Here is a 27,077-nt window from a genome sequence, read left to right as displayed (position 1 = left end):
CTACTATGTGTTGCTAGAGTCAAACTACTGTTGACAAGACAGTTACCACTCTCATTTCATCGATACGCAAGGGTCACAGCGGTTTTACAATACCAAGGTAAAGAGGCAATGTAGCAAGACTGACAATTGCAATTTGGCATGGAGCAAAGTTCCAAAGGTCGAAGTTGAGCTAGTACACATGTATGCAACAATCCAAGGGTAACTGAGGTGAAAAGAAGCGAGGACGGGGAGGGAAAGATATGGATAAATCAATCAGGACTTTGCAGAAATGAAGCCAAATAAATGCAGACCCCCTCCCCCTTTTCGTTGGTTAAGATTTACCATTATGTGGAATTACATGGTGACAATACTTGTCAATCTCAGATGGTATCTTCATAACGTGGTCAAAATCAAAAATGAAAATAAACAGAAAAAGGGGGTATGAAGCAAAATGATAAATAACAAAGCGCGCCGCAGATGAGGCGACCAAGGAAGAAATAATACACAAGATATCCAGGACTCAGAAGAAACACCACATCAAAGACAAGCATGTATGAGCATCCGATGTATGGAGCGGGGTTCATAAATGACATCATAAGAAGGTAAAAAGCAAAGCGATGGGATGTACATGTGCATTAGAAAAACCGACTGCTGAGAAGGGGGAGGATAAGCGACAGGCATTATGAGACAGTGGAAATGTTGCGAGGGATGTGGGTGGACATCAGGAAAGGGGCAAGCGAAGCAGGGTAGAAAATTTGGGTTCGAGTTCTCTGCTTCTTAGAAGCAGTTCAACGTGCTCTTTTTCTTTTTCTTGCTGATGGCATTCATCTTCTCTTCCAGATGCGCGCGGGCCGCTTCTGCTTCTCGTCGGGCATTTCGCTCTTCTTCCACAGCTTGGAGCGAAAGTCTGGCGGAATTACGTTCAGATCGCAGAGTATTCAGTTCTTCTTCCAGCTGCCAGGCCTTCTTCTTCCAGCCTTCCATGTCCGTCTTGACCTTGTTACTTTGAGCCTCGAGGTCGCCGAGAGCTTCTTCTAATGTTGCGGTAAGCTGCTTCTCCGCATGCAGGTGCTTCTCAATTGTGCGAATGCGAGCTTCCTGATCCTCGACGAGTTGAGCATTCACAAGCTCCTTGCTTGTATGTCTCGAGCTAGGTGGGGAAATGCTGCCGGTATTGGCGGCAGCGGCGATATTTGGAAGTGGTGGGAGAGGAATTGCGGGAGGCGGGGAAGGGAGAGATGCAGCAGAGGCGCTCTTTCTGAGGTTCGATGATATGGAACTCGTACGGTCGGCATTGTGACCTTCGGGGGAGCCATTTCTAGTGTGTGCCTGCTCAAGAGTTAGTGGAACTGTTGCCCCGATCCTAGGTATTGTTTGCATTACCTCGAGTTGTTCAATACGCGTACGGTAGGATTCGACTTCTTTCTCGTATAGTGCAACCTTCGCGTTTGCTTCCTCCAGAGCTTGATTGCGTTCAGCCTGGATGACCGACAAACGATTATGATGTTGGTCGAAGGTGTTCGTGATTTGTTCTTCGAGCTCCTCCACCAGTCGCAAGCTTTTGTCCTTCTCAGTCTTAAGTTCAGTAATGAGAGCTTCTTTCTTCTTGATAAGCTCGTCCTTAGCACTGAGTGAGTCCTCATGGGTAGCCACCAGGTGGGCAAGCTCATTGACCTTGGCCTCCTGCTTCTCGCTCTTGTCATTTAGAGCGGAAATCTGCTGTTCAAGATCGGCATGACCGCTTTGCTTTTCGTCAACTTGACGAAGAAGCGCCTCATTGGCTTCGATAAGCTCCGAGTATTTGTCGGCAAAATGTTGTTTCTGGGAAATGATATCTTGCAGCTGGGTGTGAATGGTATCAACAGTCACAGGGGTGCTTAGGACGGAGTTGATTGTGTTGAGAAGCTGAGTCAATTCGTTTTTAGAGGAAGTAATCTCAGCTTGTAAATCATCGAGAGCCTGTTGATGCTTAAGATTCTCCTGTGCAATACGTGATTCGTACTCCGCTTCTGCCGCTGCTTTTGTTCGGATTTCCAGCTCTTTTAATTCCTCCGCATGAGACATCTGGAGCGAGGCTAGTTCCGCTTGTTGTGCTTCGGAGGCGCTCTTGTGGCTTTCAATCTGTCGAGACAGTTCGTCGACTCGACTGCGATAGGACTCAAGCTCCTTGCTAGTGGTTTCTTTCTCAGCGATGCGGTCGGCAAGTTCAGTCCTGCTGTCGGTGTGGGCCTTCTCAAGATCAGAGATCGTTGACATATTGGCAGCGATAGATTCCTTGAGCTCTTCAATATCCTTCTTAAGGCTATCAACGAGTTCTTGATGCTTAAGTCGCTCGTTTTCCAAGCTTGTAGCTGCGTCCGCGATTTGCTGGGCGTTGGCTCCATCTACCTCGTTTCGTTCGCTCCTCATAGCGTCCACACTGGCAAGGGCAGCGTCAAGTTCGGCACGGGTCGTCTGAAGTTGTTTCTCAGAAGCTACCAGCTCGTCCGCGGCAGCTTGGTGCTTGTCTTGCCACTGAGATCGCTCAGTCGTCGCCCTCTGGAGTTCCTCAATCGTAGATTGTAATTTCTCCTGTGCAGACTCAAGGTCGGACATGACGGACTGGTGCTTTTCTTGCCACTGTGTGTTTTCATCTTCGAGTTGTACGATCCTCTCCTTATGACCCTGAACCTCCACCTCCTTGTGTTCAAGTGCAGTTTTGTGAACAGTCAGCATCTCATTAAGGGTTTGCAATTCGGAAGTGAGTTCCTTCTCTCGAATATCATGGGCTTCTTGAAGTTCTTTAATTTGTGTCTCGCAGTGCACAATCTGATCCCGCATTTGAGAAACAACAGAGGAATCAACTGGCGACTGGCCTTGCAAACTAGACCTTTCTCGGGTCAAGCCGGATATTATAGTAGCTTTCATTTCCATTTCCTTCTTGACGTTCTTGTTCTCAGCTTCAAGAGCTTGGATCCGTTCCATTCGCGAGTGAAGCTCATGCATTGCCGTATTGAGGTTAAGCTCGAAATTTTGCATAGTATCCGGTCGACTCTCAAATTCCTCAGCGGCAATGTTACGCAACGTTGCAAATGATCTATGAGCACGGTCTGGATTGATAAGGTTTTGGCTAGTCATCCGGCGGATTACCTGGGATTTCGGAGTTGTTGGAGTTGTTGGAGAAGCCACTTTAGTTCTCTGAACCTCCGCTTTGAGCTGCTCGACTAGGCCAAGGGTTTCTTCATGTTCGGCTTGGAGCTCAGCATATTTCTGTGTTACGACACCCATCCCTTCTTGGTGTTCTACTAAAAGCCTCCGTAGGCTTTCAAGTTCACGAGAGCTAGTTTCATCTTTCTCGCAAACATCTCGTTGGCTTGATTCCGCTCTCTGGATAGCCGGAGTGTCCGGCTCGCCAAGTGAAATAGACGACTCCCCTTCCAAGGAGGGCTCCGAAGAAAGCGATCGCGACAATGAACATTGGTTTCCATTTTTCAGTTGCTGAGCTCCGACGTCTTCTAAAAAAGAAACCGGGTGTGTTTTACCCATTGGAGAGAGGGTAGTGGGCTCAGCTGGATGTCTGGCTTCGTCAACAGCATCGCGAAGTTCTGCAAGGGTGCGTAGAGCTTCGTCATACTTCGCATGAAGAAGATCATACTCATTGACCGTGTTCTCATGCTGAATCCGAAGTTCAAACAACTCGTGGGTCACGCTCTCGAGCTTGTCAGCAACAAAGCGTGATTGTGCGGGGCTTTGCGGAGGATATTCATCGTGGGCCGTCAGGTTGTCCGCATTCTGGGGTGCTGAGGCTCTTTCAAGTGCTTCCAAACCAGAATCGTCATTAGGAGCATCAACGCTTGGCAGGTTTTCATCTGACAGTGGTTGATCCACGAGATCGTCATCCGATTCTGGGATAGCGGTCTCTGCAGCTTCCATAAGGACATCGAGCTGAAGACTTCGTGCGCGTGAAGTCTTTCGTTTCTGTACGGTAGCAGGTGGAGGGCCTACAATAACATCTTTTTCCTTCTCCCCCTTGGAACCATTTTGCTGGATGTGATCCAACTCGTAAAGTAGAGTGTCCAGCTTCCCAAGACTCCGTTGGCGGTCGATGACATGTTCCAATCTCTCCATTTCTCGTTGCATTAGTTCCATATCCTGGTCGGCTTCGGCAAGTCTTTCCTCCAAAGTTGAGATATAATCCTCGCAGCTCGCCTCATTTTCTCGGGCACGTGCGATCTCCTTGCGCAATTCAGCAATGATTGAGGCGTTCTTTTCTTCACCTGAGGCGTGACCATCAAGCTTGGATTCTAGATCATGAAGATAGCTCTCAGTGTTCGCCTCTCTGTCCATCATCTTTTGAATGCGGGCTTGGAGCTGAGAGTTGACTGTCTCAACATAGGCACATTTCGTCTCCCTTTCAAGAAGCGTGCTCTCAGTATTCGACAGCGATGAACGAGTGTTGGACAAGGAGGACTCTAGGCTTTGGATTGTCTTTTCGTATTCCAGGACGACTTGCTCGACAGATTCCGCAAAAGAATGTGAGCGTTTCAACCTCTCCATGGCACTACCACTGATTATATTCTGTAAGTCGTCATCGTCACCGTTGAAATCGGAGGCTTTTGTGAGCTCTGAGATCAGCTTTGCGTGGCGCTGACTCAAGGCGGTGTAGCTCTCTTGGGTATCCAACAAGTGATTCTGTAGTTCTATCTCACGTTCGCTTTGGCGTTCTGACCGGTCTTGGAGAGGCCCACTTCTTCTCTCACCGCCCTCGGTGTTCCGGATTTGTTGGCGCAAAAAAGCAACTTCAGCCTTGAGTCGTTCAATAACAGCTTGCTTGTCACGCTCATCGGTAACTTGCTGAATCCTCGGTTTACTCTGGATAGCCCTGGCTCGCTGTGCATACTGTACAGTATTCAAGGTTTCACTGAGATGAAATTCGGCAGGAGTCACGCAAGCAATCATGTAAGTAATCGCATTGCCACCCAAAGAATCTTGAAGGAGGCGTGTGAGTTTGGAGTCCCGATAGGAAACGTGCGCTCCAGCGTGACGGGAGGAGAGCTGCGAGATAACCTTGCCCAAACTTGCCAGTCCAGCATTAATCGATATACCTTCCTTCGCTCGTTCTCCCGACGCGCCAGTATTCTTCAAACGTTCGCTGCCAGCCAGATCCACAAAGTGAAGTTTACTATCGACCGTCACAAATGAAGTATCAGCACCGGAAAAAGCCTCAACAGGGACAGAGAATCGCTTTTCCTTTGCCGACATGGTAGAGGTTGGGTCCTTGCGCTGAACAAGATTCAAGCTGAAAACCGCGTGCGAACGAGACGATTTGGCGTTAACTGCTGTAGCATCTGTCTGTCGAATCGCAGAACCAAAATTTAGGGCGCCGAGAAGGTCTTCGAAGGAGTTGATGTTCACTTGGTTTAATCCGGTGAGAATGATGCGTCCCTTGGTATCCTCTCGGATAGTGACAGTGCTTCGATCGCTCATTGGAGTAGATTCTGGAACCAAAAGGTCTCTAAGGTGCTCGTTGTAGATCTATCAGCGATTATTAGTCGTTTTGAATTGTTCCATTAGTGTGTTCGCGACAGCCAACCTCGACATAAGTGGCTTTTAGTTGCCAGTTTTTATCCAAGTTCCCCTTTCCAAAATTCGGCAAAGATGACGCTATTGAGTATCTTGCGGGGGTCCGCAATCCTGTAGATCCTGTTCGGGAGTGATTCGCATTGCTATCCGTTAATTTTTCAAAAAGCATCTGCGCTGCACGGGGGACGATACCTGATGGTAACCAAAGTGAGTCAGTCCAAACTTCTTATGAAACTTGTCCTTGATGGAATCTGGGCTACACTCACCCATGGCTTGGGGATCATTCTGTTCAGCGGGACCGGATGTACCCATAGTGTACGATTTCCCGGCACCGGACTGTCCATACGCCAATATTGATACATTGTACCCTTGCACGAACGAGTTGACGCTGTCTTGGAGATATTGCCAAATACCGTCTTGGTCAATGGTCTCGTTGAATACTCTGTCGAAAACAAAGAGTTTGCGACCCTGAGGGGAGTCCACGGCTAAGCTCGTATCAGATGTGACATGGACGGTTGCCCGTTGGAACCGAGGGGGTATCAATTCGTAGCCAGGGTCTGTGGGCTTCAACGGTGGTCGTACTCGAACAGCTTGAAATGGGGGGGGGGGGCAGAAATGAGCGATTGGCTTTCAAGAAGTTGCGCCAAATGGCGCGAAGTAGACATATTACGTACCGACTTTGACTGCGGTCTTTCCGTCTTCGTCCGACGCCCGACTCCCTCCCCCTTGCTTGCTTCCAACGCTCAAACGACTGTGGCTCCGGGGAGGCCTCATTATCGCGCTCAATGGACGCTGGATACTGCTGCGGGGCGGTGATCCAGGAGGCGAATTAGTCATGGCAACGCAGTATTAATTCTAGCTTAATTCCACCGCGTGGTTCAGCTTCCCCAAAACAGAAAATGGTGAGAGTTGATATAGGTTCATTCGACGGGATAATTATTATCGGATCAGCGAAAACATCAAGGCCATTAAGTCATTACAGGGGCAATTAATCGCGATCTGTGGGCGAAGAAGCGTTAGGTTCTGGCTTGCAACCAATGGTGCCCCCTTTTCAAGGCCTGACTGGGGTGTACTCCTGGGGCGAGAGCTGGGTGTGCACGTACTGAGGTCCGACCAAGAGTGACAGAGAATATGCGCGTGTGAGAGAGGGTGGTCTGCAGTCCAACTGCGCGTGAAGGAGATGGTGTTGTGACGAACACAGCAAAGCAAAAAGAGAGAGAGCCCTCCTCGATGTCCCAGGAGATAGCTGGGTGGGATTAGTTGTGAAGAGGAGAGAAGGGGAGGGAGTTTGAATGAGACGTGCTTCAAGGGGTGAAAATGTGGTTGGCAGGGATGGGTGGATACGTCGTCAAAAGCGAGGAATTTGGTTTAGCGCGGCCAGCCCGACCTCTCCTGAAGGCGTTGGCTTGCTTGACCTACATATAAGTTACAGGCTAAAAGAGTAACATCCACAGCACCACTCCCTGCCAGGCCATCGCTCGCTGGCGGTTTGAGTAGGAGTGATGCGTCTTAAGAGATTGACCTGTTAATGTCTAACGGGCCGCCTTTAATCTGCTGATAAGCTCAGACGCGATGCTATAGTGTATGTTTTGCAGAAACTTCGCAATACGACGTTTCAAGTTCCAAAGGCGTCGCAGACAAATTAACAGTCGAGGCAACGCTCGACGAAACCCCCCGAAGTACCGAATCGTTACACTCCATTTTCCCTTGGGCCGCCTTAACGACAGCCACGTTTTGTTTTGATGTTATTATTATTCCATTTTGGGGTACGTAGCACCCACCTTGTGGTCAAGGACAGGCCCAAATCCGTTCTCCGTCGTTTCCATGAGATCGCCCAGGCAGAGAGAATTGATTTGTTTTGTCCCTGAACCGTTCCGCAGTTTCATCCCGGATGAGCTCCGTCAGAATTGAGTTGCGAGCCTCCCCACAAACCCATCTTGGCAAGTGGACCATGCTCTGCATGGCATGCTCTTCCATGGTTGAACACGCGTTAGAGAGATTTTTGATGGTGATTATTATTTTTATCTCCGCGCTCCATGGGATGGGATCGGACGAAAGATCCGGGCCTTTCCCAGACGCTGAGTTTCTTTACACAGAATTTTCAAGATTCCCAAGCGAAACATTATGCAGCGACGTCAAACTCGGAGCGATGTGGGCAGTTCATATTTCTTCTCTGTCAGCTGATGGGTCGTCTTCCGCTCAAGCTATGGGGCCGTGAGAATGCCCAACGTGCGGAGGAAAAAGAGCGTCCTCTCCATCCCGCTACACCCCGGTTCCATGTCCTCTCCACATGCTGGTGTCCGTTTGACAGGCCTGATCGTCTTGACGTCGGTCTTGGACTCAAAGTCCAGACTTACAATCGAGCAATCCTTGAAAAGAAGATCTCTTCTCACCCAGGCATGGCTAAGTACTTTCAATCCAGGCCGTTTCTTTTCATGTCTTTTCTTTGGGTCCAAGAAGCAAAAGTTTTGTACCATGAGAAGATTTAAGCTTTCGGCCATTGGATCTCGCAACCGAGAGCAACCCATTATCCAATACGTGGTACGAAGTACAAACGAGAGCAGGAAAGTAAAATGAATTTTGCTTCATGGTTGCTAAGAGATGATAATTTAACCACCGCATTCAAGGCTGGCACTTGAAGAAAAAAGCCGTCACCAGCGCTTTTGTTTCCTCCATATCTTTAGGCACTTTCGAACGTGGTATCAGCAATAATGTGACAAACTATGTAACTAACCGCGTATATTGTGTCAGCGGATTACTTTTCGCGCTTGTAAGCAATAAACATGAGCCACACCAAGGGACCCGCACCGCTCCAAGCCACGTGCAATTGTCCAATAATAGCCTCGCCTTGGGCGATTCCGGCCCCGCCCTTCGAAAGTAAAATTTGGATTTTCATCTTCACTTGTATTGTCGTCCGGTAAGGTATTTTCAGGCCGCCGTAGCTCCCGGGAAGAGTGATGTCAAAGCAGCGGATATGACCCTTGCAGCACTCCGATGCCTTCGAGCCCAGCAGATTCAACCATACGGGATATTCAACTCCTTCACGCGGTTGAGCTTTTCAAGGTTTGACACGACTTTCCGTCTCAAATTTTTTAAACCTCGCAGGAACGAAGATCCTCTTCTAGCTCGGTTTGCGACACGTTGGAAAAGAAGAACCTGAAACCGAAGCTTGATCCCTGGCTTTTATCACCCATGTCGATCGTGGTCTGGCTTCCTCCGCATGACTGGCTGGAGTGTGCTGAGAAAACCGAACCTCTGAGCCCGTCTGTCAAGTGTGGGGGGATGTTTTCTTTGCACGCAAAATGTCGAGACATTTTATTCGTCCAAAACTACCACGGAATCAGTGTCGTGGATATAGCCCGTTGGTATCGCCCTCTAGCCAAGCCTCTCTTCGCGTAACGATGCAGACAAATAACACTGTCAATCTCGGGTTGTCTTCTTTTCCCATGATGCTCGTGCCGGTGACCGGGCTGTACAATATTCAAGCAGTTCATCCCTAGTTCCACTCAGTTTGCAATATTATACTCAGCATTCACCTAATATGGATGTGCAGATACATTCCGCAGCTTGACACCATATCTGTGTAGGAGAACAAACACAGGCACAACCTCGCCGACAATGATGATCCCCTGCACAACGAAAGCCCATGTCCATCCAGACATACTGATCCGTGAAGAGATAAAAAACTGAAGAGGCACCTTTGAGCTTGTGCTCCATGGCTATGTGAGAAAGGGGGGGCCCACGCAACAATAAACTGGAATGATGAAATTTTCAACATTCAGCATCACTGCAAAGAATACTCACAGATTGCATAGGATAAGCGTCAATGCGGTAACTAAGCACTGCTATGATCCAAAGCTGACACCCGCTGCCCACTGCCCATTATTAGCTACTTTCCCACAAGACTGATCAGATATTCATGGTCCTTACAGAGGAACAACCCTACCTGCTCAACTGTCCGATGCGTTTCCCTTTCAATTCTGACACCCCAAAGCGATAGCCCGACTGTCGAATCAGTGGGTTAGCATATCGAATGAGAGATTCTGTACCCCTGAAATGAAAGCGCTTACCAGCGGCCACGAGTAGAGCTGGATACATCATCCAGGTCCTCATCTCCGCCACTCGAGCATTCTTGTTCTTCTTCGCCAACCTCACGACCAAGGCAACCGCTCAGCCTCCCTGACCAAAGAAGATTCGAAACCACAGTTTCGACTAGCAGATCAAGAGAAAGCAGACTTTGCGAGACTGCGGAGTCGCTCTTGTACGCAAGCGGAAAGCAAATGACCACACCAATCGCCTACGAGTATACCAAGGAGGAAACCACCGTCAGACTAACCGAAACGGCATACAACCTGAACATGGGTATAAAGCGGACGATGTGACCCAGCGTTTTTGGGTGTTTCAAGGCGAGGATAGGACGAAGGTTGAGAAACGAGAAGTTCTTGCTTCTCTTCAAGTTGATCTCGTCTGCGCAGCTCATGCTTCTCCCCGATTTTCCCTGAGCATCGCGTCCATATGGCATTTTGTCAAGAGTCAAGTTCCGGGGATATAACGTTCCCGCCATAAGGAACAATTAAAGGGAGATTCAGCAGCAATGGTTGACACCCAGCTGTCCCAATTGGGCCCAACAAGGTCAACAAGAATGCTACCACCTATCCGATTGATTAGCCCTAATGTTACGTGTAGAAATAGCCCATACATTTACCCACACAACGATGTGACGAGGAAACCTCCGTTTCTAGCCATCATCCAGAGCCCAAACTTATGCCCCTTTTCATAGTCAAAGAACATATCGCCCACTTGATATGGCAGTCTTAGCGTATATGGAGTTTGATGTGGAAAAATTTATCTGAGAGCTCACCTGTACCAATTGCAACAGTCAAGACTGGGCTAACCCCGAATCCTTCAAAGAATCGTGCTGTGAGATATCCCAATAAATCTGCGGATATAGCGACGGCAATCGTCGCCAGCAGTCCTATCGATGTGCCGATGATATGGATCGTCCTTCTGCCGTACATGTCGGCGAGCCAAGTAAGGATAAAAGGCCTGCTATCCAGCCAAACGCACAGAAGTTTATGCGGCGAATTACGGCGTTAAAGCTCATGTCGAACTTTTCTTCGATGTGCTGGGATGCCGGAGCGTATATGGTCGTGGAATATGTAACCAAAAAAATAGCTTTATGCAGGTTTGTCTCCTAGAAAGGGACATAATCGTCTGTGTACTTGAACATAATGATACCGAAAATCGTATTCTTCTCACGTTTCTTCCAGTTCAGCGGATCCAAGGGGTCTGCCGTCGGTTGTGGAAGCACTGTATTTTCCACTCCCGGACACTGCGATCCACTTATGTCTATGTCGGAATAATTCCCTCCATCTTTGGTCTGGGGTATGCACTGCTACTCTCGCCGTTCGGCGGATTGAGCCTCGATTGCTCCGGGCTAATCATCGCTCTCTATGCATTCTCTGTTAACTTCAAAGTCGGATTATGGTGGGTCCCATTCAAACAGCCCTGCGTATGGCGTCTTTGGAAGCAAATGTTGTCAATGCGGAACAAAAATCGATTCTCGATCGACATATATATGGTGCTCTTCAGCGGTATCGTGACCCTGGATAACGCAATATCGCCTGCATTACCGGCTGCCGAACATATCAGTCGACATTGTGTATCCACTTTGCTATGCCGGACGATAGGGTTAGCACGTTGGGCGAGGTTCTGTGCTTCCAGAACGTATATTTGCGCCTTTATACATGTCCATTGTTTCGCTGGCTGGTGGATCAAAGCCGCTGGTATCCCCACCAACTCACAAAGCCTGATGCCGGGAAACAAGCACAATAATAGCCCAGGTTCTTCAAGGAGAATAAGTGCCTGGGACGTATTTATTACCTACCCATTGTTTCGATGACTTGGGCACTTGTTTTCCTATCCGGTTCTATAGACCATAGAACAGCAATTGCTCACTTTCAAGTCCTATCCCTATCTCTTTCTTTCCGCAATGCTTAATATTACACATGTACCAGCACCGGAAGTTAATGGTTGTTTGCGCAACCAAGATGATATGGCTTTGTAAAAGCTAATAATTTCCACAGGAAATAGATTTGCGTCACTCAATCTGCATAACCCACACGGAATATCATATATAATCTAATCTGGTCATATATACAGTGAAAGCAAATGCTAAAGATTGACATTTACCCGATATTCCAATACTAGGGTGAATGTGGCATCGCACCACACGGAAGTCACCCAGGAGGAGCATCACCGGTCACAATTAAAGGGCCAGTTATTTGCCACTGCCGTTGTAGGCGAGTTTGTTCGCGCTTCCGCGTACATCTTGGATCTTATCACTAGTAGCCAGCTCAAGAAGTTTCCTGCGAGCAGCGGCTGGGTCTGGGAGGTCATGGATACTCTGCAGATAAGCAATGAGGCCGGCAACGTGTGGAGTTGCCATCGAAGTTCCGGACATGTTAGCGGTGGCATCACGAGATCCCTTATATGTAGAGATGATGCCTTCACCAGGGGCGTGAATGGCGACAGAAGATCCATAGTTAGAGAAACTGGAGCGTGTGTCCATCTCTCTACGAGAATTGATGGACCCGACAGTGATGGATTCAGGGGCGCTTCCGGGACTGTTGCGGCCAGCATCTCTCTGAAACACTCGCGTTAATATCTATGCGTTAAAAAAGAGTGCTTGGTAAATTTAGGGATACTTACTCCGTCGTTTCCAGATGCAACTACCACCGTAACCCCGGCCTCGACTGCGGCTTTGACAGCGTTGTTCATCGCTTGATTAGTAGGACCGCCTGGACAATCAGCATTTGGTAGCCGTAACTGCTGGTCAGAATTTACTTACTGATACTAATGCTGACCGCTGATTTTGCCTGTCTGTCTTCCCCAGTGATGTTTTTAACCGACCAATCAAGGCCGTCCATGAGCAAACTCCAAGCGCCCTAGTTCAGTCGAGTTAGCGCATGGAGCAGTTGAATAAATGTTGGTGATGGCATAAATCCGTACCCCGCCGCGAGTGAAGACCTTGACATCGACAATGGTCGCTTTCTTAGCGACCCCGTATGTCTTTGAACCGGCGATACCGGCGCAGTGCGACCCGTGACCATGGGTGTCATCAAACGCGACGTCGTGAAGGTTGACACCGGGAATGGCACGCCCCTCGAAATCAACGTGGGCTTTGTTGATGCCAGTGTCCATAATATACACAAACGATCCTTCTCCAGCCTTGCTATCATACCAATAGCTGTTGTCTCCCGTTGGGATTTCGCGGTGCGAAATGCGCCTGGGTCCGTAGGTGGCGTTTCTCTGTTCAATCAGCTCAGTGACGTAGGCCATGCTGTCTGGCTCGACAGATTCGACCTAACCCGGATTAGTCTTCATTGCATTATAGGCGGAATGCACAACCCACATTTGGATGAGACCTGATCTCCTCAATAGTTTCCCGATCAAAAGATCCGGAATAGGCATTGAAGTTATGAATGCTGAACATTCTTTCAAGCCCTGGGGTCTCAGCGGTTGTAAAACCGCGGGCGATGTTCCGTGCCTGTACAGAAGATACCCATGCTGTATGAGCTTCAATTGCAGCCTGGTCGATGCCCTTCTTGAAAGTGATGATGTACTTGTCGGGGATTATTTCAATCTCGCGGGGCGACGAGATCGGGAAGGCTGTGAAAAGGGGAAGAACAGTCCCCACGAGGACGCAAGTGCTTTGAAAGAGGCGCATGACGATAAGCGGACTGCTAATCTTCTCTTGTTTTGAGAATCCGGATGTCACAAGGAATGGGGATCTTGGGAGATATATACCATTCCTGGGCAACGTCCGAAGCAAGGGACGAACAAACAAAGGGAAACGTTGCCGGGGGGGATGTTAATCAAAAATCAAACGTCGCCCAAGGGACGTTTGATAAGAACATTCTCTCATGGACTCGGAAAGGAGCGGAGAGTCTCAAAAATGGAGAAAGAGCTTCACTTGGCGGACGTCTTTTGCCTCGAAAGGTCCTCTTCGAGCACTCAAGACCCATGACATCCAGCACTTTGGGTGGATACAATGGAAGCCAGGTTCAACCATGCTCACTTGATAAGCGACGATTTAGCAAGTCCTTGTGACCAAAAGACACAAGGCACTCAAAGTGGGCAAAAACTCAAACCCCGCAAATACACCGTTTCGGCCCCAGATATTCAAGGCTAGTTTCGGGGATGATGACGGGAGGTCCAAGGTGCGCGCACGGTTGAAAGAACTCGTGCAGTGAAAATTTCCCACAAAATCTTTTTGCACCAAGAAGAATATATTCTTGAAATGAGCATCAGCACGAACTAATAGCAAAAGGGGAATTGGAAGACCCGATATTTCAGTTGGAATGGTGGAAACGTGCCGAGTGCTTCAGAAACCGGCCGGAGCCGATCTAGAGTGCGCGTAAGTACGAGACCGCTCGTTGCCGGCATGAGCAGCGTTGCAATTTTAAATTTTGTCCACGTTTGACATGTCTTCGGTTGAATTTCTGCTTGGGCCTTGAAACAACCACTAAAAACTAACTTGAGGCGGTACTCCGTAGAAAAGGTTTTGATAAACAGAAGAGGCCATAGTCGTCTGTTCCATCCTTGCTTCACCGTTTTCCGACAATTGATGGGTGGTGCCAATCATTAATGAAAGATCTGCGCACGACCAGGATTCACAATCCCTCGGTGCCCTGTTGCCATCTTGGCAGTACTCGGAAAGGGCCACTCACAGCCAAGGAAACCATATCTAAAGTTTCATCGTGTCTTCTGGAAAATCTCCCGCGCTCGGACCGGACAGCAGCTTCGAGGCAGTGGCGCTGGAGATCAGCCTTGAAGAGACACGGATCCCATGCCCTGAAAGACGAATCAGGTTGAAAAGCACCGCCAGCTGGGTTTGATTAATTGGACCTTCAATGCAGTCATACGACTCAATAAACCCGCTGGGCACGCGAGGAAGGGAAAAAGAGTCCCGTTCGCCATGGCTATGGAGTGAAGGGCAACTTGTGGTAAGGATGCAGATTACTTGCCGATAGGATCTTCACGACATTACTCCATATATGGGTTTAATCATGCGCTTCCAGCTGCCTGTGGATTGTTTGTGCTCCGGGAACACCTTGGGATCGATCACTTGCTGCGCAACCCCAATCGAGTGTTTGGGCTTGAATAACGCACCGCCGACCGACCGTCAGACTGGCGGTTTTTGAACTCGAGCAAGGGATCGACTGCAAACATAGGATCTTGAGGAATCACTGATAGGTAATATAAATATGAATTGAGCATGCTGATTGAATATTCCACTCCGGTCGGCGGCTGGTGCTGCCATGGACGGTGGGCATCAGCTGTGCTCGGTGAGCGGAGTTTTGAAGTCCTAACGAGAATCCGTAAAGAATCTGGCATATCGACCTTTCAGAGAATGTGCTCCGTACCGAGCTTGCAGACGGTCCCCTGCCTAGCAGTTCCGGCGTTGCAATCGTTTCCCTCGGGCAACCACAATGCATTATCCGTATCCCCGGTCGGAGCTTGCACCGATATTTGACCAACCTAGATTGGACATCCACACACGGAGTAAAGAAGATCACTTTTCATTTCCATACGGAGTAGATCCAGCCGACGTCACCGTCGTGAGGAATGTCTCTCTCTTCCCCCCCCCCCCTTTTTTTTTTTTTTTTTTTAAATCGGATTTCTCCTCATAAATGTGGAGGCTACCAGGCCACATTTCCGATGCCCGATTCTGGGTTTGTCCGTATGTATTTACTGAAGAGGGATAAACGGAGCACAGTAAGGCCATGGGACAAGTAAAGAGGGCCGAAGGATCACAAGGTCCTTGAGCGTGGTGAGATGGTCATGATGCCATTTCGACGTGGCTCAAATGGTGGGGGAAAAGAGAAAAGACGACGATGACAATGCCTTGTTCACTTCACGGTGCTTAACCATCAAAGCATGTCATGGACCTCAACTTCAACTCGAAGCCGACCCCAACGAAGGGCTGACGGATGGACGGATGGACGGAGGGTTTAAGGTTGCAGTTCTGAAGTGAGGTGGATGCGGTGAGAAAATGGTTTTGCGAGAGTCGACAAGGGATGTAATTTCAAAACGCGTCCCACTCATAAATATACCGATATTGGGCCGCATCATTGATTAATTACGGTATTCAAAATTACAGTTTCCATGATCACGAGCGCGACTGAGCCGAGCAAACAGACAGGAGGCAGCTGGTGAAAGGCCTCAGCAGCGATACCATATCTTTGCGCTCCGGCGACTGACGGTTGCTAGACATTGTAGTCTCGGTGCCATAAGGCCTGCCTGATGGCTGATCCTCAACCTCGCAGCGATTCGCCTTCTGGCCAGTCAGCCGTCAGCCATGATGAGGATGAAGGTTCTGTGCTGGGAACGGGACTGACGGTAACAAAGCCCAACGACTTTCGGCCTGCATACCCTTTGCTGATGCTCTTATAAGACTCGTCACATAGAAGCATTTGGCCGGAAGGTCACAACCACCGCGAGCCATCTTATGGCCCCGAAATCCGACCCTACCCTCACCACACATTACCAGAGCGCGATGAGCGATATTCAACGAGAACTACGCCGGCCTACGGTACAACGAAAAGTGTTCTCGTTTGCGCAGACTACTCCTACCGACCTTGTACGATCAAAGCTCTCGACATCAGAAATTCAATACCGCGCTCTGTCCGCTCTTCCCGATGAATTGCTTGCAAACATTCCCGAAGACACCAGTACATATTCCTTGTTTCAAGGGTTCCAGGCTTCCATGCCCGAAGATGATAATGAACATCGGAAAAGCCATAGACGGCGGCGATCCCATGGCCAGAAGCTATTGGAAGACTCCGGTAAAAGCTCGCGCCCTCTACCGCAAACTGTTGGTTCTCTGAAACGGGAGAGGGACGTGCTCAATCGGCGGCTTGAAATGATGGGAATACGAAAAAACATGTGCAGCGCCGAAATTCATGAGATAGATAACAAAATTGCCAATTTGAACAATATGCGCAAAATAGTGCTGGACCGCTTGGCTGGGCTGGAAATGGACGAGGCAGAATTGGAACATGAATGTGAGGCTACATTCTCCTCGCCTTGGGCGCTCGGAGGCTGACGAATTTTTAATTTAGTGGTTCAATTGGATAACAGACTTGAGGATATGGAAGAAGCCATGGAGGAATCTGCGACCCTCATCTCGACACCGAAAGCAGTCGATGATGAGGTAACGCTTGATTCCGAAAATCAAGCGATGGATGCATCGTTCATGTCTGAGTCTATATACGAAAAGATCCCATCTCCAAAAGCCTGGAAACACAAGTCATTGAGTGAGTTTCTAGTGGCTCTACCCTTCCGTATTGTCATATTGGACTCTGACACTGATGCACAAATCTAGGGAAACGATCAATGCCCATATTACATGAGCATTTTGAGCCAGGTTCCATGATTCGAGAGCTACAAGCGCATAATGATATGATTACCGCGATGGATTTTGATGTTCCCTTTGGGACCATGGTCAGCTCTGCTTTGGATGACACCGTGCGAGTTTGGGATCTAAATCTCGGGCGTTGTATGGGATTTCTGGAAGGACATCATGCGTCGGTCCGCTGCTTACAAGTCGAGAACAACATTGTTGCGACTGGTTCCATGGACGCGTCAATTCGACTTTGGGATCTGAGCCGTGCCAGCTATGCTCCAAGGGATAATAGGATAACCAGAGATGACGAAGAGGATGATGACGATGCGCTTGGTTATGAGGACCCGTCGGCCGAACCGCCGCCACCACCTCCATCAAGCATGGAAGACTGTCCTTTATTTTCACTCGAAGCCCACGTTGATGAGGTGACTGCCCTGCATTTCCGCGGCGATACTCTGATATCTGGCTCTGCCGATAAAACCCTACGACAATGGGATCTGGTCAAGGGAAGGTGTGTTCAGACCCTGGATGTTTTATGGGCAGCCGCTCAAGCGTCTTCTATTATGGGTGGCGGGGATTCTCAATGGCGACCAACGGGCCGTCTTCCTGATGCATCTGCGGATTTTGTTGGGGCCTTGCAATGCTTCGATGCCGCTTTAGCATGCGGAACGGCAGATGGAATGATTAGGCTGTGGGATTTACGCAGCGGTCAAGTTCATCGTAGCCTTGTCGGGCATACGGGACCAATCACGTGCTTGCAATTTGACGATGTCCACTTGATAACTGGTAGTCTGGACCGTAGTATACGAGTAAGTTTTCAAGACTCCCATTTCATTTAAACCCTTGACTGATGCCTCTTCGGATAGATCTGGGACCTCCGCACAGGATCTATCTACGACGCATACGCGTATGATCACCCCATTACAAGCATGATGTTTGACACGCGACGCATAGTGGCGGCTGCGGGAGAGGATGTGGTTAAGGTCTACGACAAGACTGATGGACGTCACTGGGATTGTGGCGCTGGTGTGACCGCGGAGGAAGAAGGCATCACGCCGGCAATTGTAGAGCGTGTGCGAATCAAAGATGGCTATCTGACGGAGGGACGAAAGGATGGGACCATTGGTATCTGGACATGTTGACAGTTATCTGTACGATTTTGCAAATGGATTTGGACAAGGCAAAGGTGCACTGTATCATATATAGACATTGAGGACATCTAGCACAAAAAGGCGGCGACCTGGCGGAGTGGTGTTCAAATGTAAGCATATTGTTGTGATGTTGGTTTCTCCAGGAGTGCTTCAGCTTAGCACCCACAATCGAGCCAAAAAGGATCCCTGTGCACATTCCTGCCATTGCTCTGTCAATCAGTGTAAAAGAGTCTTTCTTCTCTTTCTCCTGCTGATGATCGGCGCGGATATGCTGCCAAGCCGCTATTCCAAGTTGGGACTAGCCTCTCGTTTTTGTTTCGCTCGACGACAAACAAACGACGCGATCGGGCACGGGGGGGAGAACTGGGTGTGAGTGCCCCAAAGAAGAGGAAAAATCGCTTTGAAGGGTAGACAAGACAAGTTGCAGCTCTTTTATGATCATGTGTGGTAGGTCATTGTATTTAATCCGGTACAAGAACCTTGCTTCCTCAGCTGTGTTCCTGTGATTCTTGTCCTGTCCCACAATTCCTCGCGTTTCCCCTTGGGGCTCTGATTTGGTGTCTGTGCGATTGTCGGATTGCTTCGCAGTATTTCTTTTTTCTTTTTTTTCCTGGAAAAGGACCTCGCCCCCGGCGTCTTCACCATAGACGACCTTGCTGTATTCTGATTTGTAATTGATACCCCTAATTTTGGCCTCCGGTTGTTTCGCCCTGGTCTCATCGCTGCTGGGCTGCATTCCCACAAACAGAGGGGCATATATACCCGTTACTAGATATCTCAGTCAATATCAGATACCCGAGATATACGATATTAGTAAGGGCGTGCCACAGTGTGCCTGTTGGTTCAGCTCCTTCTGGATTACAAGCCATATATGCTCTTATCCTTCCGAGCTATTCGTGACCTCTTGCTCTGCCCTAGCATGAGCAGTAGGCCCCGCGAATCCTAAGCGTATCGATGGTGATTTCCTTCGAGCCTGCTAGTTTTTTTTTGACCAAATTAGATTCGCGCACGAAACAGCTATCGAGGGAGGGGAGAAAAGAGCCGGCCGCTGGTAGGGAGGAACACATCCCTTTGTCTTTCGCGGAACTTCCCACCTTTCTGGCATTTCTGGGCGGCGGACTGCGATTCCATAAGCTTCTATTTTGAATCAGGTGAGTGTTTTTTACGGTCGTTTAATATATAGCACCATTCTGCCGCACTATAAAATCCTCTCATTAGCCGGTCCCTTGCCCTCTTTCTCTTCGCACCCAATCTAGAGATTTGCAGCCTCTACCTTCACTCAACTCTTCTATCGTTCGATCCGTTTCCTTACACATTCAAGACCTCATCTGTATCAAGATCATCCTGGTTTAAAAAGTCTTGCTCGGCACGTTGATTTGCTTGCTCTCTGCGGACAGATCTCCGTCTTGACTCCCTTTTGCTATCGGCACTTGTCTTGGACAGGGTTGCCTAGCAACATTAGCTCATTCCCTCCATTTTCCTCCTGATAATTGTTTCTTTCTTAATATCTCTGATCGATTCTTGAAGTCGACCTCTGCTGTCCTTCAAGGTAGCTAGCATTTTCCCTATATTCTGCCTCAAACGCTTATATTCATCTCCGTAGCTCCGACTTCCGCTTTTCACACACCTCGTCCTCAGCATTCAAACGGAATGCTTGGCTCTGGCCGATAACATCTCCGTATTATTTTAAAGAAACAAGGTAAGAGACAATCACTCATGTTCCCTAGGAGCAACTCGTTGACTGTGTTTTGGCCTGCCAGTGTTCTGAACGCTCTATTTCCTCGCCAGGATCACCGTCTATTTAGCCCATAACAACACGTTCTAGGATAAAGAGCCTCCTGATTCTCGATTTACACAGCAAACGACTACTACTCTCGAGCTGCGGCTTCCAGAACTCCTTTTCCTTTGACCTCAGCCTTCCTGAACCAGTTGGTCTACCACTCGGTACTTCGCCTAGGGATCTTTGAAAAGACGCTAGTCTGTATGTATGTGAACCTTTTAATTCCCTGTTACATCCTTGCTGCAGTCACTGACGCGTTTCAAGTTAATATCTGCCGTTCAAATCTACGCCTTCTTTATTGCATCTTTCCAAACTCAGAAAAATGACTGGCGCGCGCCGCACACGCAGTGGACGATCCATCTCCCAAGAACCTACCGGACAAGGCCAGCGCACCAGAAAAACCCCGGGTCCTGTGGATTCAGGCGACTCAGCTGCAATTCCAACTGCATCGTTTGGCAACCCTTCGCTGCAAGCCTTGCAGGCTCAGCACTCTTTCGCGTATGGAGCTACCGGAAGCCCCGCGTTACCCCGACAGTTGCGGATGTGCCCACCTACTGGGGCGACGGAGATGGCGGCCAACATTGAAGGCCGGTATTTAGAGACACATGCCAACGATTTTGAGCGTATTGAAGAAGAGGCCCGTGCGAACCCAGGAACTAGAAGATCGACTCGGTCTGGAGCGAACACAGGATCCGCCCGCCAGTCAGTCTCACCTGTTCGCCGAACACCAGGTCAACGTGCCCGTAATCGCGAGCCTACCCCTGACGACCAACTTCTCGAATCTCTCCGAGAAGCCTCTGAAGAAGCAGAGGAAACAAAAGAGACGATCCTTCCCAGCATAGAAGACTCTAGCGTTAGCTGGAATACCGAACGCCATGTTCTTGGTGATCCGAGAAGCGTCCCTACGGCCACTTCGTCTGGTGGCAGTCTTAGCCAAAGCCAACGGCAACGGGAAGCAGCCCATCCAATGGCTGGCCCACCGCTCCGGCCGTACACCCGCTCGCAGCCTCGTACTACATTCCAGGCTTCCCAAGCGGTTCGGTCTGGATCTTCCGCCGCGTCTTCCGCCCAGCCAGCTCCCCGACTCGGCGCAGCTCGCGTCCTCAGCCCACCCCAAGCAGAGGACAACGCTTATGCTACCCCTAATCCCAGGAGGCAGACCCGTTCTGTCTCTCAGCAAACGATGTCGTCAACCGCAAGCCAACATCAGCGAGGTTTTTCTTTCATAAGCTTGGGGCTGATGATAACTATTTTTATGCTTGCGGTTGCAGGGATGCTTTTCCGGTTCGACGATATTGAGATGATCGGAAAAAACATACTCCAAAATGGGATTGGCAAGGAATTCAGCCTGCCATCATCGTTCTGTGGTGCGCAACCTCCGACAAGTCAATACATTGAAGCCTTCGATAAGCTGTCTGCTGGAGTGGACCGACGACTCGCCGATATGGCGCGAGACGTGGCCACCCTTAAAGACGAGTGGAATAGACGGTTGCCGCACCTCAAACAGGCGATATGGCCTGAGATGGAAGACCCATTGTTGCCTCGAAGAATCAACTGGTTCTCTGTTGGTATGGGGGCGTTCGTGGACCCATACCTCACCACCAAGTACCGTTCCGGACTTCTCCACCGCGGTGCTGAGCGCGCTGCCGGCATGAGAAAGACAAACCCTCCGGTTGCTGCTCTCACCCGCTGGGAAGAACATGGTGATTGCTGGTGCGTTAATGACCACACCAGTGAGATTCAACTCGCCGTGCTCCTTGGCCGACCTTTGGTTCCGGAAGAGGTCGTCATTGAGCATATCCAAAAAGAGGCAACTTTGGATCCTGAGTCGGCGCCTCGGGAGATGGAACTTTGGGTTGAGTATGTGGCCCGGTCGCATGCTGCCGCTCCTTCAACCACCCTTCCTGGTTTTCGCGCAACGGGCGCTCCAGGACGCTCGGACCATGCAGCGACATCCTCACCGGTGTCCACACGGCGGCCGGAGTTGCTCGAATCTTCGGCAGAGGCTCGCGCAGCGTTTGCTGGTCCGCTCTCCCCATCGCAGCACGAAGATATAATCTCCACCCTTCGAATGGCATACCCGGACGAGCCAGAGACGGCTTATTCGCACGATACGATGCTTGGCTCAAGTTTCTATCGTATTGGCAAGTTCCAATACGATATCAATGGTAAACATAACATCCAGAAGTTCCATTTGGATGCCGTCATTGACCTGCCAAACATCCGCACGAAGAAAGCCGTGCTCCGGGTCAAGTCAAACTGGGGTTCCGTGAACACATGCGTGTATCGCGTGAGACTACATGGTCACATGTAGGTCCGGTCCGCGACCGTGGGTTAGACAATCGGAGATTGGAACAGCGATCATGTAGAGTGCGGCAGCCACATTGGTGTTTCCCGCGTCCTCGGGCTACGACTGTTGCTTTACGAATCATTCTGGCGAATATATCCCCTCCTGTCGGCGATTTGCAGGAGTATCAGCTTGAGGCTTGTTGGATCTTCCCCCCTTAGTGTTCGATTCCTGGGGCTGAGTCGTTCTTGGCTTCAGAGATAAACATCTTCGGTGGGTGGAAATCCCGCTTCCTCATGTTGATATACCCAGTCGCATTTCGCTGGATAAGAATGCGGGATTATTTATGAATAGTTCCAGTGTTTCTCCCTTTTTCATTGGTACGTAAGCATCACTTTCTCTACTCCTCGCTGATTTAAAGTTTGCCAATCTCTAACCACGGTCGTGAAACATAGATTCACGGCCTCTCTGGACTCAATTTTGGGGTGTCCGTTTTCGATGTGCGTATTGTTTTGCCTCAATTATGGCGAATTTCTCATTGAGGGTCGATACCCTCGTCTCATCCTCCCTCTTCGGTGCATCGAAAACGGAATTCTGGCTTGCGGTCGACAAGTTTCTAAATACTGCCTTTTTGAAGAAGTGTGGAATGGCGTTTGGTAATTGAAACAGGCGTCTTTTTTACGTGGATGATGCATTCGGATATACGGAGTATGTCTTGGATGAATATGCCTTGGCGCTAATGCATGGTTACGGAGTACTCCGTACACTGGTGTCTTTCATGCATTGAGTGAGCGGATCGGAATTAAAAATGGTGTTATCTTCATTTCGTTTGAGGCGTGGAAAGTGGCGTGGTCCTGGCTTTGTTGAAGTTTGCTTTAGGGTTTAAGAGATATTAATAGTTTAACCAAAACTGTCAATCGAAAGATCCCATTTCGAAGACTTGTATTGATCGAAAGGAGAGGCGATAATATTTTGCTCAAGCTTCTGTCAGCTCTGGGTGCCGGTCAGAGCTGAGCCTTGTACGGAGTAAATATCCGACAATTTCGGCGTCCTCGGAGTTCATGGGAGTCGTGGGCATGTGCCATTCGCTGGTCCAATATTCGCTGAGGAACCATGAAAGCTCATTCACTTGACTAGAGTGAATGAGCTTTCATGGTCACCCCCCCAGCTGAGATCCTTGGTGATTTGCATCCTATTGTTGGAGTGACTTGCAAAAGCCAAAGTCGAGGGATAGTTAACTATTTAAGCTGGTGGGGTTTTGGCACTTGAACTAGTTAGTTCACTTCTCCCCCCCATGCTTGCAGCTTCATCCTTGACTCTGCTAAGTCACAAATCCCTGCTTGCTGCTGAAGGAGCTTTAGTCTTTTGACACCCGCAACTATTAACCACGCAATTGTTTCGAGGCGGACATTTGTCTCGCAGACGAGAAGAATTAAACGCGATGGATGCAGCAATTGATCTCTCAGATGCCTCCAAGGCCTTGGACCTCGACAACATCCGTTTCCAACTGATGTGAGTAATCCGTCTACGCTATTCCCTTGATGACCTCACTGGCATATTCCTATGCCCCTATAAAAGCTCTGGACTACCTTTCAATGGGCTGAGTAGCTAAAAATTCACCAGCCGCCTGGAAGACACCATAACCTTCCACCTCATCGAGCGCGTTCAATTCCCTCTCAACAAGCGGATCTATATCCCTGGCGGGGTGAACATCCCCAATAGCGACCTTAGCCTTATGGACTGGATGCTCCGCGAAACAGAACGAATTCAGTCGCGCGTTCGACGCTATCAATCGCCCGATGAATATCCATTCTTTCACGAGGCACTCGAGACACCGATCCTCCAACCCCTCCAGTACCCGCACATCCTGCACAAGAATGACGTGAATGTCAATGATATGATAAAGTCGAGGTATATTAACGAGATTTTACCCCATGCGTGCGGCAAGTTTGGCGGAAGGGAAGACCGGGGAGAGGCTCAAGAGAATTACGGGTCCGCGGCTACATGTGATGTGAGCTGTTTGCAGGCGCTGTCGAGGAGGATTCATTTTGGAAAATTCGTCGCTGAATCCAAGTTTCGAAAAGAGCCGGAACGGTTCGTGAAGTTGATTAAAGCAGCGGATAAAAAGGGGATTGAGGATGCAATCACGAATATCCAGGTGGAGAAAAAGGTCCTGGAGAGGTTGAGGTTGAAGGCTGCTACGTATGGTAGAGACCCGGCGAATCCTGATGACAGTAATTCGAAGATTGATGTTGAAGCCGTTGTTGCCATGTACAAGGTATGTTTTGCCAAATGTGGTTTTTGTGAGAGATCGTTAAGCTAATAAGATGGATTGTAGCACGCTGTTATCCCTATGACGAAGATCGTAGAGGTGGAATACCTTATGCAACGATTGCAGGGAACAGAATGGGAAACCAATTGATTGTAGTGACTTAATAATGGCATATTACATGCCTCTTTTTCCTTTTTACGAGATCTACGACCCGCATTGGGAGCAAAGGTAAGGGGATACACCATTCAGGAAATAGATATCGATAGAATTTAATATATTCAAGATGGAGGACTGGCATAGTCTTTGACGGCGTTAACCGCCGTCTCAAACTTCGAAGCTTCTATCAAAATCATAGATCCGTGTGGGCGAATTCCTAGCTCTTGGAATGCGCGCTTCGAGTCCGAGTGCCCCTCCGCTTGCTGATGCGTGTATGGGTATGTGCTATAACATAGCGCATGTTTCTGAAGGATTTCATCCTCTGGATGGAAGTAAAATGTCTCCGGCTTGCCATTTGCCGCTTTCTTCTTTTTCTTCTGCGGTCTGTCATCCTCCATGTCCAATTTGGATTCCACTTCTTCGTACGTCTTTGATATTATTAGATAATGAGTGAACTGATATGGTTCGCTTGCTTCTAGAGCCCATTGGATCTCTTCGAGCAACATGGTGTACATGGGTGGGATCACTTCGGTTGGAATATTGATTAATCGTTCGGTAAGAATGAGGCCGATCTGGGGGACCGATGGCTGCGAAAGAAGCTCATTAAGCGTAAATAGGTCTGAGGAGGATTTGCTTTTGATATATTCAATTATAGACTTTATCACGGGTACATCCTACCATCCCAAGGGCGGATTAGTGATCTAACGCCGGTCCACAGCTCCAGATCGTACAACTTACCCTGTGCTGATGCAAATTCAGAACGGTGAGGAAAGCGTAAGGGTCTGTTTCGTTGCCGTCAACTTTCACCGTTGACCCCAGCAGCGGCTGCGAGAGTATGAGATCGGTGAGGGCGGAGAGATCGAATAGTTGCGCATCGCTATCGAATAATTGGCGGAGCAGAACCTTGAGGCCATGAAAATCAACAGCGGGCTGCGGATCGAACCACTCGAACTCTACGTTGACAATTTCCGTGTCCTGTTCATCGGTCAGTCTCGCGGCGTTCGGGAATTTCATGCACCTCAATCGGAGGTTCAGCGCTGACCTCGTCGCTGCTTTCGTCGCCAGCGCGACCGGCTTCGTCCATATCCACATCACCATCTTTCAATTGCTTCCGTTTCCCCATGATTGGCTGTGAAAAGCGCCAGAAATACTCCGTATTCGACGTAAGAAAGGTCAGAAGGTTCAGAAAGGTCGTGGTGCCGCAACTTGGGATCGACATTGCGCCTCCGATAACACTGATCGCCCTATCCCACGATAAGAAAGGTGCCAGGCGGAAACTTCATCACGTGAATGCACAAGACCTAACCGGCTGCAAAAGCCCTAACTAACTAACTAGCCAAATTGGGTTAGGCACGGCCACGCCTTCATGATGTCATCGTAGGCGCTCTCGGCCAGGGAGGCTCCTGGTCCTGTACCATCAACCTCTGTTCTGCCTTGGAAGAAGCGTGGCCACGGCCATGCTCTGTGCGCGTTTGCACCGTGATGTTGGCCGTGAACCTAATCCAATGCGGTACATATATAGGCTCATCAAACCTTTGCAAGGTTCAGACCTCATATGGCCATTTATGCCCTCAATTGCTACGACAATAAGCTGTGAACAGCGTGGTATACATCTATCCTCGCCTTTGCCATATATTGAACGATTCGTCAAAGCATGAGGAAGTCCCATGTTGGCAATCCCTCGCTCTACGAGGACGGCGATCAGCGGAATTCTCCTCAGTCGGAGCTTCGAGCCGCCCAACGCAACCGGGACCACCCGCCAGCGTCCAGCGGCCGCGGCAGTGCCCATAGCAAAGAGCAGCAGGCCAGAAAAGGCAATAAATCGCCGACCGATGAAGATCTGGCTAAAAAGGATCCATTGGCACCGGTAAGTTGCAATCTCTTTCCTCCCCCAACCTGCCTGCCATCCCAAGCCCCAAGCCCCTCACGGCAGTCAAGAATCGGAATGGAAGACCGAATGAATATTGACCGTGTCAAGGCAACATTCCACGGAAACAAGCCATCTCGAGGCGCCCAAATTGATGCCGAACTCCGAAGAGAAGATGAAGAGAGACTACGGCAGAAGGAGGGCAAATAAAACATACGTTGGTGGAAATGGTATGTCAGTGATTGGAGCCGAGCATGATGTCTAAATGATACTCTGTTTAATCTATATACATTGATCAAAGTCACGAAATCGTTTGAATTTGGCATGAAATTAACTTACAATGGCATTTGATATCCAGTGACAGCTCTCTTTCCCGCAAATCTTGCTTCCCTTATGGGGAAACGTTTTTGTCTCTGTAAAGCCTGGTTTGTAGATTCTCCAGCCGTGGTGCCATCGACATGTACTCTAATGAGCTGAGAAGACTTGTCTAGAAAGTTAGCTGCATGGTCGAATCGGGTTCGATCGTCTGTGCTGCAAAGAATATATCCACATGGTACATATGTTTCTTGTACATTCCATCTAGAGGTGGAACCTATTCATTGACCTAAAAGTG

At 49.2% G+C, this 27,077-nt stretch overlaps 8 protein-coding genes across 8 annotated transcripts; 4 read left to right on the top strand and 4 right to left on the bottom strand.

Annotated features, from left to right (window-relative positions):
- Nucleotides 1–109: 109 nt before the first annotated feature.
- CIMG_12417 (kinesin family protein) lies at nucleotides 110–6,378 on the bottom strand (the record flags this gene model as incomplete). Its single annotated transcript, XM_001240120.2, has 4 exons — nucleotides 110–5,493; nucleotides 5,552–5,733; nucleotides 5,808–6,131; nucleotides 6,216–6,378. The coding sequence occupies 4 exons, from the start codon at nucleotides 6,376–6,378 to the stop codon at nucleotides 757–759; spliced, it is 5,406 nt and encodes a 1,801-aa protein (XP_001240121.2). The 3' UTR covers nucleotides 110–756.
- Nucleotides 6,379–9,515: 3,137 nt separating this feature from the next.
- On the bottom strand, nucleotides 9,516–10,559 carry CIMG_09743 (uncharacterized protein; the record flags this gene model as incomplete). Its single annotated transcript, XM_001240121.2, has 6 exons — nucleotides 9,516–9,546; nucleotides 9,612–9,838; nucleotides 9,891–10,039; nucleotides 10,095–10,193; nucleotides 10,251–10,340; nucleotides 10,403–10,559. 6 exons carry the CDS (start codon nucleotides 10,557–10,559, stop codon nucleotides 9,516–9,518), a joined length of 753 nt encoding a protein of 250 aa, XP_001240122.2.
- Nucleotides 10,560–11,658: 1,099 nt separating this feature from the next.
- Nucleotides 11,659–13,270, bottom strand: CIMG_09744 (subtilisin-like protease; the record flags this gene model as incomplete). The annotated part of the gene is made up of 5 exons (XM_001240122.2): nucleotides 11,659–12,187; nucleotides 12,253–12,341; nucleotides 12,392–12,488; nucleotides 12,553–12,906; nucleotides 12,956–13,270. The coding sequence occupies 5 exons, from the start codon at nucleotides 13,268–13,270 to the stop codon at nucleotides 11,822–11,824; spliced, it is 1,221 nt and encodes a 406-aa protein (XP_001240123.1). The 3' UTR covers nucleotides 11,659–11,821.
- Nucleotides 13,271–15,767: 2,497 nt separating this feature from the next.
- Nucleotides 15,768–18,230, top strand: CIMG_12420 (mitochondrial division protein 1). The gene is made up of 5 exons (XM_012358768.1): nucleotides 15,768–15,945; nucleotides 16,001–16,610; nucleotides 16,668–16,862; nucleotides 16,931–17,760; nucleotides 17,818–18,230. Exons 1-5 carry the CDS (start codon nucleotides 15,850–15,852, stop codon nucleotides 18,091–18,093), a joined length of 2,007 nt encoding a protein of 668 aa, XP_012214191.1. The 5' UTR covers nucleotides 15,768–15,849; the 3' UTR covers nucleotides 18,094–18,230.
- Nucleotides 18,231–19,862: 1,632 nt separating this feature from the next.
- On the top strand, nucleotides 19,863–23,106 carry CIMG_12422 (uncharacterized protein). The gene is made up of 2 exons (XM_012358769.1): nucleotides 19,863–22,549; nucleotides 22,625–23,106. Exon 1 carries the CDS (start codon nucleotides 20,205–20,207, stop codon nucleotides 22,194–22,196), a length of 1,992 nt encoding a protein of 663 aa, XP_012214192.1. The 5' UTR covers nucleotides 19,863–20,204; the 3' UTR covers nucleotides 22,197–22,549; nucleotides 22,625–23,106.
- Nucleotides 23,107–23,132: 26 nt separating this feature from the next.
- On the top strand, nucleotides 23,133–24,797 carry CIMG_09747 (chorismate mutase). Its single transcript, XM_001240125.2, has 4 exons — nucleotides 23,133–23,442; nucleotides 23,522–23,681; nucleotides 23,793–24,447; nucleotides 24,508–24,797. Exons 2-4 carry the CDS (start codon nucleotides 23,611–23,613, stop codon nucleotides 24,589–24,591), a joined length of 810 nt encoding a protein of 269 aa, XP_001240126.1. The 5' UTR covers nucleotides 23,133–23,442; nucleotides 23,522–23,610; the 3' UTR covers nucleotides 24,592–24,797.
- On the bottom strand, nucleotides 24,575–25,781 carry CIMG_09748 (protein BCP1). Its single transcript, XM_001240126.2, has 3 exons — nucleotides 25,640–25,781; nucleotides 25,336–25,572; nucleotides 24,575–25,271 (listed from the first exon to the last, which is right to left on the bottom strand). The coding sequence occupies exons 1-3, from the start codon at nucleotides 25,718–25,720 to the stop codon at nucleotides 24,720–24,722; spliced, it is 870 nt and encodes a 289-aa protein (XP_001240127.2). The 5' UTR covers nucleotides 25,721–25,781; the 3' UTR covers nucleotides 24,575–24,719.
- Nucleotides 25,782–26,251: 470 nt separating this feature from the next.
- On the top strand, nucleotides 26,252–26,770 carry CIMG_09749 (uncharacterized protein; the record flags this gene model as incomplete). The annotated part of the gene is made up of 2 exons (XM_001240127.2): nucleotides 26,252–26,464; nucleotides 26,576–26,770. 2 exons carry the CDS (start codon nucleotides 26,252–26,254, stop codon nucleotides 26,672–26,674), a joined length of 312 nt encoding a protein of 103 aa, XP_001240128.1. The 3' UTR covers nucleotides 26,675–26,770.
- Between the last annotated feature and the right edge of the window lie 307 nt (nucleotides 26,771–27,077).

The sequence above is a fragment of the Coccidioides immitis genome (genome assembly GCF_000149335.2).
Source record: "Coccidioides immitis RS genomic scaffold supercont3.2, whole genome shotgun sequence".
Lineage (NCBI taxonomy): Eukaryota > Fungi > Ascomycota > Eurotiomycetes > Onygenales > Onygenaceae > Coccidioides > Coccidioides immitis.
Note: the sequence above shows the minus strand (reverse complement) of the source record. Positions and strands in the feature narration are given on the sequence as shown.

What these genes read in the sequence shown, in the direction of transcription:
- CIMG_12420 (XM_012358768.1), top strand. Translation starts at nt 15,850, where the DNA reads ATGGCTGATCCTCAACCTCGCAGCGATTCGCCTTCTGGCCAGTCAGCC. An exon ending in TGCTGGGAACGGGACTGACG is followed by an intron (nt 15,946 to 16,000) that starts GTAACAAAGCCC and finishes TGCTCTTATAAG; the next exon opens with ACTCGTCACATAGAAGCATT. An exon ending in GGCAGAATTGGAACATGAAT is followed by an intron (nt 16,611 to 16,667) that starts GTGAGGCTACAT and finishes TTTTTAATTTAG; the next exon opens with TGGTTCAATTGGATAACAGA.
- CIMG_12422 (XM_012358769.1), top strand. Translation starts at nt 20,205, where the DNA reads ATGACTGGCGCGCGCCGCACACGCAGTGGACGATCCATCTCCCAAGAA.
- CIMG_09747 (XM_001240125.2), top strand. Translation starts at nt 23,611, where the DNA reads ATGGATGCAGCAATTGATCTCTCAGATGCCTCCAAGGCCTTGGACCTC. An exon ending in AACATCCGTTTCCAACTGAT is followed by an intron (nt 23,682 to 23,792) that starts GTGAGTAATCCG and finishes AAAATTCACCAG; the next exon opens with CCGCCTGGAAGACACCATAA. An exon ending in CCGTTGTTGCCATGTACAAG is followed by an intron (nt 24,448 to 24,507) that starts GTATGTTTTGCC and finishes GATGGATTGTAG; the next exon opens with CACGCTGTTATCCCTATGAC.
- CIMG_09748 (XM_001240126.2), bottom strand. Translation starts at nt 25,720, where the DNA reads ATGGGGAAACGGAAGCAATTGAAAGATGGTGATGTGGATATGGACGAA. An exon ending in GCGACGAAAGCAGCGACGAG is followed by an intron (nt 25,573 to 25,639) that starts GTCAGCGCTGAA and finishes ACCGATGAACAG; the next exon opens with GACACGGAAATTGTCAACGT. An exon ending in TGAATTTGCATCAGCACAGG is followed by an intron (nt 25,272 to 25,335) that starts GTAAGTTGTACG and finishes TTGGGATGGTAG; the next exon opens with GATGTACCCGTGATAAAGTC.